This window comes from Pempheris klunzingeri, chromosome 5 (assembly GCF_042242105.1).
Source record: "Pempheris klunzingeri isolate RE-2024b chromosome 5, fPemKlu1.hap1, whole genome shotgun sequence".
Classification (NCBI taxonomy): Eukaryota; Metazoa; Chordata; class Actinopteri; order Acropomatiformes; family Pempheridae; genus Pempheris; species Pempheris klunzingeri.
In genome coordinates this window covers 7314419-7328738 of record NC_092016.1, presented here as the reverse complement: position 1 = coordinate 7328738, position 14320 = coordinate 7314419, and the positions used below count along the sequence as shown (strand labels likewise).

Sequence of the window (14320 nt, the reverse complement as noted above, 5' to 3'; positions counted from 1 at the left end):
AATATCAATTGACTTAGTAAGTAATTAGAGTGTAATGGAGGTTAAGTAGCCGTACAGATTCCTCCAAATGTGCACAGACGTACGTGTGACAGGCTGTGGTGTAAATGAAGTAGTAGTTTGGATATCGTTTATACAATTTGGAGTGAATTTGTTGTCGATATTAACATTCACCCTTTGAGGGAAGGTCTATACAGGACAACAAAAGAAGGCCATCGTAAACTGATTATTCTGTACATCAGTTTTGGATTACAAATGAAGATGTTTTCTATGTCCTGTAATTTCTTTGTACAGTATTCTCATTGCACACGTGAGAGGTGATCTAAGATTTGATTTGCAAAAAGGTCAGCACGTTCTAACTTTCAGAATGCTGCTCTTCATACCAAGCACGTGCCTCTTACCATGTCTTTGAAAGCATTCTCGATGGCTCCGATCACCAGGCTCTCGTGTGAAACTTTCTTCTCAGTGAAGAAGCGTGTAGGCGGGGTGCTGGGTGAGCCCGGAGCCCCGGCAGCACCGCGGAGAGAGGCGGCCCTGGTAAGGGCGCGTTGGGATGTCGGGGTGAGGTGGTGATTGATGGGCTCCTCCCCCAGGCATGTGGGGGGCAGCAGGTTTGGGGTGCAGAGGATCTCCATCACCTCCTGAAGGTGCAGGGCGATGTGGTGATGTAGAAGGCGAGAGGCAACTACAGCCGCACCAGAGCCTGCGTGGCCATCAAACAACGCCCAGTAGTGGAAGGTTAGGTCTTCAGAGCTGTCCTGGATACAGAGAAGAGTCAAAAACACATGAAACACAGACATATTAATCAATTCTGTCAAAATGTGCATCTGCAGGATGTAGCATGTAAGCAGAAGAGTTTTTGTCAGACCTGCATTCACACTGAGCGACCAGCTAGGGACTGAAAATGTATTCATCTTCTGTTCAGCAAACTCAACAAGTTTGCCATGGCTTCATTTATTGTAGTCACCTTATTGTGTCTTAAACAGTTTCTCAAACGATCAATGTTATAAGCATCTCTGAATGGATGTATGAGTGTAATGAGTATTTACAATTACAAAATACAATATATTTTATCATCAAAATGAATTAAATGCAACGACTCATCATCCAAAATTATAAAAGTGTGAATGTGGGACAATTCAAAGCTTCCTTTCTCCTTGCTGTGTGATCTGATGTATCGCCGTAGTTCCCAACCTAGATGGACCCACCAATCTGGAGATGCAGTAGATACTGGAAATAAGGAAAAAGCATATTTCTGCACTAAGTAGACGTTGAGTAAAGGCCAAAAAAAGTTGGGAACCACTGTGTACTTTCTCAGTGACCAGAAGAACAGAAGCCCTTGTTCACACTTTGAGCCATTTAAAGCCCGGAGTACAGAAACCTGTACGGTCCAGGTGCTAAAGCTGACTCATGCAGACAGCAGAGCATCACACAGAGCTCAGATGAAAGCTCCACTCTACTGACACTGCATTCAAATTCATCCCATACTGTAAGTGTTCAGCAAGAGCACTTTGTATAGTTAATGTATGCTCAGGGATCAATGCTTCAACCTGCAGGATTTAATAGACCCACCGTGATGCGTCGTGTGATTCAAAACCAAATACCGTCTTCTGTGTTCATCTACAAAGTGCCACCTCCCACACAATGTTTAGACAAAGTGTCTTGTGATCCCGTTCATTCATTGCGCACCTTTTGAGTTTGCCGCCTTCAAAAAGTGCAGCAACTCTACGATTCCTCCCCGTCCTGGAGCCAACAGCCGTGCTAGATACCATTTTAACACCACTGTTGAAAATTAAGTCATATATAATAAAAGTACAAACACAGAGTTGCTCTCATCATGTTGTGGCACACATGTAAGGTGGAAAAGAGAGTTTTTAAACTGCATTTTTCTGGTCACTGAGTGTAGATCATTGCTGGCACATATTTCTGCACACACACTATAAAGCTTTAGTTTTCTAAATATAACGCAGGTAGATTCATGAGACAACATGAGGCTACGAAGCAAGCAAAGAGTGCTAGATGAGCTCTACACTACTCTTATTGGTCTAGTATCACCGCAGCAGTGAGTCATGAGGTACTTGCATGAGTTTGCTGTAGGCTCTGGGTGGGCCTGAGCAAAGTACGGGTGGGCTGAGAGGAAATTTTAGCAGCAGTATTACTTTATATAGATGCATGTTGCACTTGGAAATTACATCACAAAAGACTGTTGATGAACAGGAGGAGACGAAAGAACAATGGGGAAAATACAGAAATCACAGAGTGCATGTTAAATTAGAAAGACAGGACATAGACATCAGTGTTTAGTGGCTTGATAGTTGTTTCAGCCTCATAGCAAAAAAGCACTTAAGCATGTCAGTATACTGAGTGACAGTAGTAACCTTACATAAACAAACAGCAGTGTGTTTGCACGACGTAATGATGTATAGTTTTCCTTTTCAGGACATACTGCACTTGCAGAAGGACAGGGGGTAAACTTTAAAGCCTATTTGTGTGTTTTCTGTGAGCAAATGTACTTGCATTTGCGTGCCCGTATTAGTGGCTGTCAAGAGCTGTTAAAGGCCAGTGTGGTGTGTTAAGGACGCTGTGCTATACGCCCCAATAAACTGCTGATGGGACAGGATGAGGGGACAGTGGGTCCCAACAGCCAGCCCCAGGGACATTCAAGGACTACATCCACTCGGATCATTACCTGGATTTCATCAGCGAATAAATGCTTAACTGCAGAAGTTCCCAGTGTGTGAGTTTTATTAAGACGATGGCTCACCATACTTGTTTTTTTACAGGTGTAAAATTCAGCTCTTATTTGTCTTGTAAAAGTTAGATATGCAAAATTAAAGAATTAAAGAAATTAAAGAACCTGACTTGTTAAATTATATTTTTCACTTGTTACTTTTTCTAATCATTTCTACTTCACCTCAATTAATTTTTTCCAACTTCAATAAACAGAAATCCTGTTATCAGCAGCACACACACGTTTATCCATCCTTTCACTATTTGATTATTTCTACGGTAAACAAATGGACAAAGGAGGCATTGATCTCACTGTAGTTTGTAATTTGTTCTCAGGTTTTAACTCAGCCCTTCATGTGGTAATGAGGTAGAGATGGTGGAAACTATTACCTGTTGGGATTAAATCCGTTAGCCTGACTCACCTGGTACTCCCGGAGGCCCAAACCCTCTCCATTGGGCAAGGAAGACCTCCGGCGGGTCATGGGGGTCCGATTGGGTGTGGAACTTTCTGCAGGTCTCCTTTTGACCACCAGCACCTCACAGCAGGCCTGGTCCTCATTTAATGTGCTCTTTCCTGCGTTGATCACCCTAGACAGAGAGGGGAAGTAGAGACACGAGAAATTAAGAAATGAATTGTGCAAATAGTGCTGTTGAGAAAGAAAACTCCAGAAATCTAATAGTACAACAGGCTGAAATGATACATGTACTATACATGATATGAACATAGGCATATATGTATATGTATAAACAAAAAGAATAATCAAAGAAATAGAAATATCTTAATTTAACTAAAAGAAACATAAAAACTCCCTAGTAAAGCCTCAGGGATCTATTTCTAAGACATGAGCTGTCATCTCCACTCACATCCTTTCACTCACTCCAAACAAAAACAGTTCAGTAACAGCTGCGTCTTGGATTAATCTGTTTAAAAGGTGGTTGTGCCTCTCTACAGTTATCTCTACTAAGATGGCTGAATTTTCTGAATGTCGGTGGTGGAAGACGATACACAGCTGCAGGTGATGCAAAGGTTTAATGTCCTCGATTTCAACTGAGGCAGTGACCTTTACTCCGTGTGACGTTATTAGGGACTACGACACCTTTCCAAACTCAGTTTCTGTAGGAGGTTTCCCTTCATGACAACAGTATTTTGCGATAAACAAAAGTGAGGCAGCGCAGGATATAGTCAGCAGATACACAATCTTTAAACACACATTTCAATTTGAGACCCACGCATGGAGGGCAGAGGACAGAAAGACATAAATACTGCATTATACAACACCTGGCAGATGGTGCACTGCTGCTGCGAGCTGCTGTAGTCATGGACAAGCACACGCTGCTTAACAATACTCCAGGCATTCTCGATTTAGCCACACCGTAGGAGATGTTGGGTCTACAGTGGCCCTATTAAAACTGTGCACATAGTAGCTTATAAAGTTAGAGCTCTAGAGGTTAGATAAGCATGGGGGGGGGGGACACAGGAACAAAATATGAAATATGTATCGAACATGTATGGAATGTTGTCATTATGCTTAAAGACTGGCAGCATGTCTCTACATCTTAAAGCAGCGTCTCAAGTGAAAAGCATTTCAAATTACATTACTGTGCATTACATGGATACATGATATAACAGGCGGTCATGATTACTTCCTTTTATATATAATCCTAATTGGTCATGGGGATGAACATGCAGAGCAGGGATCCTCTGCCTCCAGCTAAGAAAACACTGCCGCTTGTAAAACTGACCTTCAGTCAGTAAAATTGATTTTAATTGGAGTATTAGACAACGGGCTGTTAACTACTTCCCTATGGAAGAACCAATAATAGGACACTCCCTATATTTAAATGAAACTATTTGCCTACACAGTAAGAATTTTTAATGCCAACTGTGCAAACGCCCTCCGCTGATGAAAACTAGGAAATGTGGCAGAAAGCCCCCAAAGACAGATAGTAAGTAGACCTTGAGTTTTTTTTTCTGTCAAACTAGTGCTTCCAAGGACGTGAATGAACTCAAACCGTTGGGATGATCGCTTATTTTGCCTTGAAAATGTCACTATTAATTGTTAAACACTCCACAGCTGTGGATGTGGATACGCCTTGATTATTAATTTATAACTAATTCAGTTTTGATTTGACCTTAACTGTAATAGGTCGATTTTCCAACAAGCTTTTAAAATCAGCCTCTGACATAATTGTATGATCTGGAAAATGAACAATGCGATTAATAGGTTCAAATGTACAAAAACCAACAGCGTGTCCCACTAACTCCCTTCCCTAACTTCACATGATGAATAGAGGCCACAAACTTCATGCACCATCATGCGTGTCTGAGACCAAAGCACTGCAGGGAGTTCTATTCATTTGACCCCAGACAATCACAAGATTAACAACAGTTGAGCCTATCATCTTTGATATGAGAGGAAAAGCCCTCGACACCCAGAGGCATGAGTTGTGTCCGAGAGCGAGGCTGTCGCAATCAGTTACTTCATATCTGAGACAATGGTATGACCTTAATTACCCTGTCAGAGCTGTAATCTATATACGATTCTGTCTTTTTGGATTTTCTTTTCCTTCTCAGTCACACCTGACCTGAAGTTTCCTTCTAACAGGTTCTATCAGGTCATTTTAAGGACATTAGAATATCATCTAACCCTAACCCTATTAGGTCAATACTTTTCCATTCAGCTATATAGCAAATACATGAATGTCATAGAACTTAATAAAAATTAAGCGATTATTTGATACACAGAAGATTCATAGACAAATATTTTGACATATGACATGACTATGAACTGTTTGAGTCATTTATCAAAAAAACACATTGCTGGCGTCTTAAATGTGAAGATTTGCTGATTCTCTCTGTTTTATATATAATTTGTAGATTTAGTATCTTTTTGTTCTGCAGTGTTGGTTGGACAAAACAAGCATTGGGCATTTCTCCCCATCTTTGACATTATATACACTGAAAAATTGCTAAGTTATTTTGCAAAAATAACAGACAAATAGTGGAAACCATCATTGGTTAAAGACAGAAACACAGCTACATTTTGAAAACTGGATTCTTGCTCTGCTCTGGATCATCTTCCTGCAGAACCAAAAGCATGCCAGTGATGCCAGATGGTAAAAAATACTAGATCTACCAGGTTAGCTATTGAACCACTGCACCACTAATTTTTGTTTTTAATCAAATCCAGTCCAAAGATATATCACGTTACAGAAATATCTTTGAATAACATCTTATTGCATCTTTGTTTGAATAGCCTCTCTTTTCATACCGTTTGTCTCTGTTTTTCTCATTTTTGTGGCTCTGTGCTCCAGTTCTTTGTACGGTAGCATCTCAGCATTTCCACAAACAGACCACGTAAGATAATGATGATCTCATGATGTGATCATAGCAGTGCACCACATGTCTCGTTCAATTGGAACTCGTAACTTAGCTCCACGTTAAGGAAGGCTGGCGCTGGACTGAAACAGCATTACGTTGTTTCTGCCTCAGAGCCATGTGCCGTGTTGATGTAGCAGAAACAACACAAGAACGTGCTGCATCATGTGACTGAGCACTGGGAAGCTTTGTACGTGAAAAGTGCTGCTCATGCGAGATGTCGACTTTCCAAACATCACAAAAGTAGAGGAAAAGGCTGAAGAAAAACCAAAGGGTGTTATGGATAAACATGCATTTAAAACGGAAGCACAGTATAGATATTTGTGGCATTTTCTTTTTGAGCCCCTTCTTCATCTGGACATGTTTGCTAAACATGCATGCCCTCTGCTCCCTCAGTAACACCCTCTTCACATTGTTAAACAGCCTGGAGCTGCCATCTTCTGATCTCTCGTCCCTTAACATTAATATTAATGCAGAGTATGCCAACGTGCAGCCTTCTACTCATGTGCTAACGCCCCGACGTGCCCTCTCTCACATGCATGTGTGCAGATAAAACGTTCTAGTGTTTAGCTTGTAGAGACATATTGATTAAGTATTGATCAGACTGCTGCTGAGGCTGCAGGGGTGTGTGTGTGTTTTTGGTACTGGGTCAGTAGAATGAGCGATGGAGCAAGAGGGTGAGGAGGTTGGATAGGTTTGTCAAAACCTCTCTCAGTGCCACTGCTCTCGACAAACAAGCTGGAAGGGGGGGGAAGAGAGGGAAGACGTGGAGGAGAGGGGGAGCTGAGGTGTTGATTCTTCCTCATCAACCTCTTCTTCGAGCTACTTTCGGTTTCCACAACTGGAGAGAAACTTTCTGTTTATTATATTTTATGCTAATAGCCAGCCTTGATTTACTCCCAAGACGACATTAATTAAGTCAAACCTCACTTTTATCCAAACTGAAGCTCCACATTAGGTGGAGCCCAAAGCTTTGTTCACCATCACGTCTCTAGTCCCATCCCTATTCTCCCTCAAAAAAGTGGAGCAAACACGTTAAAGCAAGACCCAAATGATGACGGAAGCATGCACAATGTAATACAATCCAATGCACCTGTTCTATCATAAAGTATACTTTTATGATGCTTAAATTGTTCAATTTATGGACACTTTTCTAGATGGTGTTAATCGATTTATATGTTTCAGCATCACAGTCATAAGTGTAGAGGACTGCATTGTATTCAAACAAATCTCAATATAATATAGTCCAGTAAAACACAATCTGTAACTGTGACCTCACTAATAAAACTTATTTACACATTTCCAGCAATCTCACCAAAAAATAAATGCCGTAAAGGTAGAATCTATGACAGAGTTGTTGTTTTGAATTGCATGAGATTGCGCAGGTGTAGCCAATAAAGTGTCCACTGAGTGTGTGTGACTTGGCATTTTTGGTTTTGTGAACGCACATGGTCGCAGCAAGGTATAAACTCAGCTGAAGGTGACATCAGGAGCAGTTCCCCTCTTTGTCTCCATTTTTAGAAACACAGAGCAAACATGGCAGCACAATAAACTGCACCCTGTCAGTGACCTAAGGAAGAATCAGTGGTGGTCAGTGCTGTTATAGTGGAAAAACAGCAAGACAGAAACACAGCAGTAAATGCAGCCTGTCAGCAAGAGTGAGGCGGAGTAAGTGTGCCGAAGAAGAGAGGGTGACACAAGTTAGAGTGAGCAATACGCACTGATCCATTCAAATGATCATGCTCACTGGACCTGACAGTCAGTGCACCCACTCAGAGACGATGCATCACAATCCTCCTCATAAAGCGCAGCGGCTCTTCGAGTCTCCACGGGGAGCAACACAATAACCCAGCATAACCCCAGCTACACTGACAGTCAGGGGTATGAAGGAGAAAGACACAGAAAAGCAAAGGGCAATTCATCCAGCATGATCCTAGCTGACGCTGTGACGTTACATCCCATTGCTGATGATCTTCAGATATTGGCATACTGACACTTCCCCATCTCAGAGATTCCCTTTGAACCATATTTTATAATAATATCCACTGACAAAACCATATCCACTATCCACAGTTTGATGTTAATGATGTGAGGAATCCACATCATCTTTTGTTTCCAGGCCCTGTTATTTAGTGTCAACAGCACTTAACGTAAATAAATATATAATACAGTTGAGGCTGATTCAAATGTTAGCCGTTTTTTCTTTCAGTTTTCTTTTTCTTTTTATTTGCTCATAAAGCAAAGAGCTGGACAAATTAATTTTTAACGATGAAGCTAAAAACCACTGAATACGAAAAAAAGTCAATCTCATGGCTAGAGGAAAATTCAGAGGATTATCAAAGTGAGAAGGCCTAATCCTCTGGGAACCATGAATTTCTGTGTGAAACTTTGTGGTAACTACTCAGATGGTTGATATTATTTGGATCAGCGTGGTGGACCGACCGCCTTACACTTGCCGTGTCTAGAGCCGGTTGCATCACTGAAGCGTGATTGCAATATGTACGAAAACTGGCTTCACCACATTTACGCAACTCATAGATCCCTTCAAACCATGTTTTCTTCAAAGTAGAATAAAAACTGCTCGAACATCAACTATCCATCTCTCAGTCATCTCAGGCAGCTCAAGCAGTCAGTAAGACTACCTCGACCTTACACGAACACGAAAACCTGAACATATTACTCTGGTAGTGAAGTCACTTGACTGGTTGACGTGTCTGACAACCCGATCAGGCTCCTCAGTTGATCAGGCAGAGCTCTTCTGGCTGTACCCGGAGTTAGATCCAGGCCCAGTGAGGGGGCCTTCACCTACTGTGGTCCTGCTCTCTGGAGAACAAGTTGCCTGATGGCCTGAGCTCCATCACAACCGTATCCACATTTAAAAACAAGCTAAAAGCTTTCCTGGTCTCACAGGCTTACGGGTGCTTGCTGTGTGTGTGTGTGTGTGTGTGTGTGTGTGTGTGTGTGTATATGGTTGCACTTTGCTGATGATAATGAATGTTGGGTGTACGCAGTATTATTGCTTTGTATTTCTGTATGTATGTTGCTCATGTTTAGGTTAAAATGTTCTATTTTTTGCCTGTTAAAATAAAGCACTTTGAGTTTGCCTGTAATGAAATGTGCTATATAATTTAAATTCTGATGGTCAACTATGTATGTAGAAAACATAAAAAAAGCAATAACCAGGCATCCGATCTGTCATTATGCTACACTGGCAGCTGTAACCATGCAAGCCTTCGGATGCACTACAAGTTTCTATCCTATCTTTTGGTTTTATCAGAGAGATCCACCGGTACATGACCCCGTTAACCCTCCTGAGTGGATCTGTATGGATCACGCCATCTTATATGGGCTCAGGTTCCCTCCCCTGCCAGTGAGATTTCACTACAACGAAGCCTGCTGGTCAGCCAGCTGTTGACAAATCCCCAGTATGCCTCAGTGCTGGCTGATTCTCTGCCAAGCTGGCACGCACACATACACACACATGCATATTCACACACAGACAAACTCCTGGCAGCACATCTATTCATGAAGTAGGGCTGTTCAACTGATCCTGTATAGTTATACATCCCCTTTAAGTATGTTGATTTTTATATGGCAGTAAAATAATTGTGTTGTTTCAATCTTAAAATGGCAATAATTGTAATAAATATGGAAATGCACAATTAGCATTATCCTTTGAACTAAAATTATACAACCCACTTTAGAACACACATGAGTGTGTGATGGTTTCACTGAAGCGAATCATCGTCCTTTCTTTTCCACTCTGAGATTAAAAATTCTTCACGGCAGATTAGGACGTGGAAGCATGGAGGAGGGTGTGCATGAAAATCCAACAATTTCAAAGGATTTCTTCATGTTGTAGGAAGCAGTGATCATATAGACTTTTAATGCTGAAACAGTCAATTGACCAACATGTCAATTCAAGCAAAAATGCCAAATTTCCTCTAGGTTGAGCTTCTGAAATGTGAGAATTTGTTTTTTTTCTCTGTTTTATAGCTAAATAAACTGAATATCTTTGGGTTTTTTGGACTGTTGGTCAGACAAAGCAAGCAATTTGAAAACATCAACTTTGACTTCTGGGTCATTTTTCACTATTTTCTGATATTTCATGTTTCAACACCGTGAACTGGATAAATAAAGAAAAGATGAATGGTTATTGGATCAATATTGCTCAAGAAAATGAGACTGAACTGGCCAGTTGTGTTGAAAGTGCCACTTAAGAGAACAAGCATCTTTCACATCTAAATTGAGTTCACAGCAGGATGCCTGAAGTTGAAACATGAGATGCAAAGAGACGGGGGGGGGTTGTTTCTGCACACGGTGCTTTTACTGAATGCCTAACACCATCGATTAAACACTTAAGCTCAAGGAAACAGACACTCTGTCACAACAGTCTATCAACAGCACAAATATTAGGCTTTCTGTCAAAGGAAACACGCAGAACAAACTAACTTCTCTTTCAGAACTTATGACCTCGGGGCACTAAACTGCCGCGTCACACGCTGTAGTGAGGATTGCCGCAAGGACTCAATTGTGACCTCTGTAGATATGAAACCGCCTCACTGACCAGCAGAGCACCAAGATAGAGGACGACTATGTATGTAATGTAACCAACTAAATATGAGACAAAAAGTCTTTGTTTGTGTGAGGAGTTGTTGCTATAGGGGGCTACAGCACACTGTTCTTACCAACATGCAAATGGACCAGTTCCTTACTTCCTTCTCCTGGTTGTGCTCTGCCAAGTTTTTTTTGCAGCTGCAGTCCAGCACTAAGAGCACATTAACAACTTAGCGTTTCACGATTCACGCTGCTGCACTAAATGCCGTTTGTAACATGTCCTTTTAAAATACAGCTGGCTCACTGCAGCCTCGGCAGGAGGATGCAGGGCGCCAAATAAGACTCCGTGTGCCCTTTGCGAACATTAGATACGATATCAGTAATACAGCAGACTATGTTAGGTCTGATTGTGGTTCTCATTTGCCAAGTGGAAAGAGGAAGTTTGACAAGGCAAACACTGGAAGAGCAAATATGTCAAACCTGCTATTCTACAAGTGGCTGCTTTTTGCTCCTTGTAATTCAAAACCTCTTTACTGAGGAAAAGCTAAATTCTAAGCTCCAATACAACATGTTACTGCTATTAGAAATACCTGCTGCAGAGGTTGCAGTTTACTGTTGATCTAATATAAAAAACACTACAGTATGTTCTGTCTGCACCAATGGTAAACTTACACTGACCTTATTATAGCCTCATTTATAATTCTACCAGGCGTTTCTTCATGGCCACAGAGCCTAGAATAAAGCGACTTTCTCAGTTTGGAGGAGGTGTGTTTATGTCCTATATTTTGGCCTCCTCACAGGAGAGTGCGGTGTTTATACCGTAGCATGTCCCTGAAGGAGCAGATGGAGGAGAAGCCAGCTGCTATTTCTGATTAAATCCACACACGAAGCGTAATACTGTATAATAATGATGATGATGATGATAATGGTAACAATAAAAGAGGCCGCTGCTTAAAACTGCGCCTCGCTGAGTGATGTCAGTGGTCCAGGAAGGACGCGCTCACTTCCCAAAGGATGCTGTGTAAGAAAAGATGGACGCACACAGGTTAGTACTCACTCCGCGTAGCCGGTGGACCAGGGCAGCCGCTTGGTCTCCTTCAGGATCAGGATCGGTCTCGCAATGTGATCCGCGGAGCACTCGATCTCGTCCGGTGAGAGTCCCAGGAACTCCGGTCTGCTGTACGGGAATTTCAGCGGCAGATCCGAGCCGCCGGGGTGGTCGCAGTTGGAGCCACCGGCCATCATACCTCCCATAAAATTGGCCACCGCCGACTTCACCCGCGTGAGCATGGTCCTGCAAGCGGCGTGGGTTCAGGCGATGCGATTGCGTGAGTTCCCCCCCGCCCGACAGATCCCCGCACGGCGACGCAGTTTCGCGGCGTGAAAGGAGGACACACTGCGGCCGGGAAGACTCATTCAGCTCGGCGAACGCGGAAATAGAAGACACTCACTCAGACAGGCACTCCTGGCTGCACGCTGGTCATGTGACGAGCCGGTTGCTGCTGGTGGATTTGGCCGCACTGGCATCTCAGTGAGCAGCTTACTGTTGACAGTGCTGGAGGTCAAAGGTGCGTAATCCCGCAGTGACGATTACCTCCTGAGCAAAGTGCGCAAGGACTGTCCCATGCTCTCAAAAACGGACCCTCATTCACACACACACACACACACTTGTAATGTACCACATGTGAGCGTTTTCTCATCTATTAATCTCAATTTACATGTCTAGGGTCATAACATCTTTGAATGAACATGTCAAATTTTTGTATGTGCCACATATTATATTTTACAAATGACATATAGTAGTCTTATTTTCTCCTGTAGTTGAGTCATGAAGTGGTAAACATTCCCTTTGCCACACACCGGGCTTGTCTTGCTCATTTAATGAAGGTGATGAAATGCTGATGAAACATTGTTCTATTCAAAAACAGGAAGTATTTAATGTTTTCTATATTTATTTGGGCTGCACGTTGACAAAAATCACTGCAGACATCTGGATCATGCCATCAGTTCAGAAATTCATATATAAAATTGGTAAAAGTCAAAGAAGTATTAAGCTGATAAAAAAGTGCACATCGTCTCAGCTGGATAATTCTGTTGAAAAGGAAAACCTGTAATGATTCTTCATGCTTTATTATTATTCATAAGAAACTTATTTGTCCTTATTAGAAAGAATTGAATAAAAAGGAAAATAATTCACTCACACTACTCTCTGTTCTCTCTGACACACACATGTGCACACACACACACACACACAGGCTGAAACACAGGAAGACAGTATGAATGCAGTCAGCTGACAGACATGCTCTCGGTACCTTATAAAACATCCATTGTAAATAAGAGGAATAGACAGCCAAGACTGTAATGGAGTAGAAACAAAATAAGCACTATATATATATATGGTACACTTCATATATATATATATATATATATATATATATATATATATATATATAGTGCTTATTTTGTTTCTGAGTCACATAATAATGATAATAATATCTATTCGAAGAGCAGTTTTCAAAAGAAAGCAAATAGCAAATAGAAAAAGAGTTAAGATACATCGGGATGAAATAAGGTGAAACAAAAGACAGGGAAAAAGGTGAAATCATACAATAACAATAAGTAATTATGAAGGAAAAGGAAAAAATATAAAAATATTGAGCATAAAATACGTATATGTGTGTTTTCAGAAGACATTTGAGACGTTATACTGACATTCTCTGTAGTTTTAAACTAACTGACACCAAACCTAAACTATAATGACAAATTGGGATCTGTAATGAATTCAGCACACAGAAAGCAGCTTTTTTTTTCTAGATGACAAACATTCACCGCGATGATTCGGGTAAAATCAAATGTGGCACATCTGGCCAGTTTTGTGGAATATCTTTCAATTTGTTTTGGCCTGTGAGACGGTTTCAATCTGATTGGCTGGGCGTTCAGCCAACCCACCAGGATGTGTGTCTAGACATCATGAACTTACTCTGAGCTTCATTTTGGAGAAGTAAACCTCACAAAGTGGTCTGTTATACAATACCACAGTCTGCAGACCATCCAACCCACAGATCACACTCACAAGCTTCTTTCTATTCATGGAGCGGCAGTGCTGAGAAGTGAAGTTTAAAATCATGACAGAGTTTGACTTTGTAAAAAAAGAACACCTCACTTGTAACAATTGAAAGACTGTCACAAGTTGGCACCGTTAGACTCTTCTGGGAATTGGTTCAAATCCATTTAGTCCAAAGGTTCAGTGGAAAATGTTGCCATGTGGACAGAGTCTGCTTCTATCAACAAGCCTTAAGTCAAATTTTGCTTGAATAAACTGAGAGTTGGCAGACGTTAGATCAGCCTTCAAAGAGAGGTGCACATGTTTAGCATCGTAAACGTAAGCATAACTGATTTAAGACCCTATTTATGTCTCCTAATGTGTTACACTGTACTGTACTGTTACTGTATCACCTATATATAATCATTTAAGTCATGTGCCATCTGATAATTCTCCAGTTAGGTGAGAATAACTTATTTGGTTTAAGTCTCAAGTCAAATTCTGCTACCTAGGTTCCATTTTTGTGAATATTAAACATTAAAAACGACTCTGCTTTTTGTGGTTATATTTAACCAAGTACTCCTTGATTTAGAATAAGGAAAAAATTGTTGTGT

The 14320-nt window shown here is 41.3% G+C and overlaps 1 protein-coding gene across 1 annotated transcript in view; it reads right to left on the bottom strand.

The window, feature by feature from the left end:
- The window catches only part of ppm1h (protein phosphatase, Mg2+/Mn2+ dependent, 1H), a 29777-nt gene extending 17694 nt beyond the window's left edge, over positions 1–12083 (bottom strand). The window contains exons 1-3 of the mRNA XM_070830576.1: positions 11721–12083; positions 3150–3315; positions 399–755 (exon numbers count right to left, since the gene is read on the bottom strand). Coding sequence (XP_070686677.1) covers positions 399–755; positions 3150–3315; positions 11721–11953 — 756 coding nt within the window. The 5' untranslated portion in view covers positions 11954–12083. The remainder of the gene's footprint in view (positions 1–398; positions 756–3149; positions 3316–11720) is intronic.
- Between the last annotated feature and the right edge of the window lie 2237 nt (positions 12084–14320).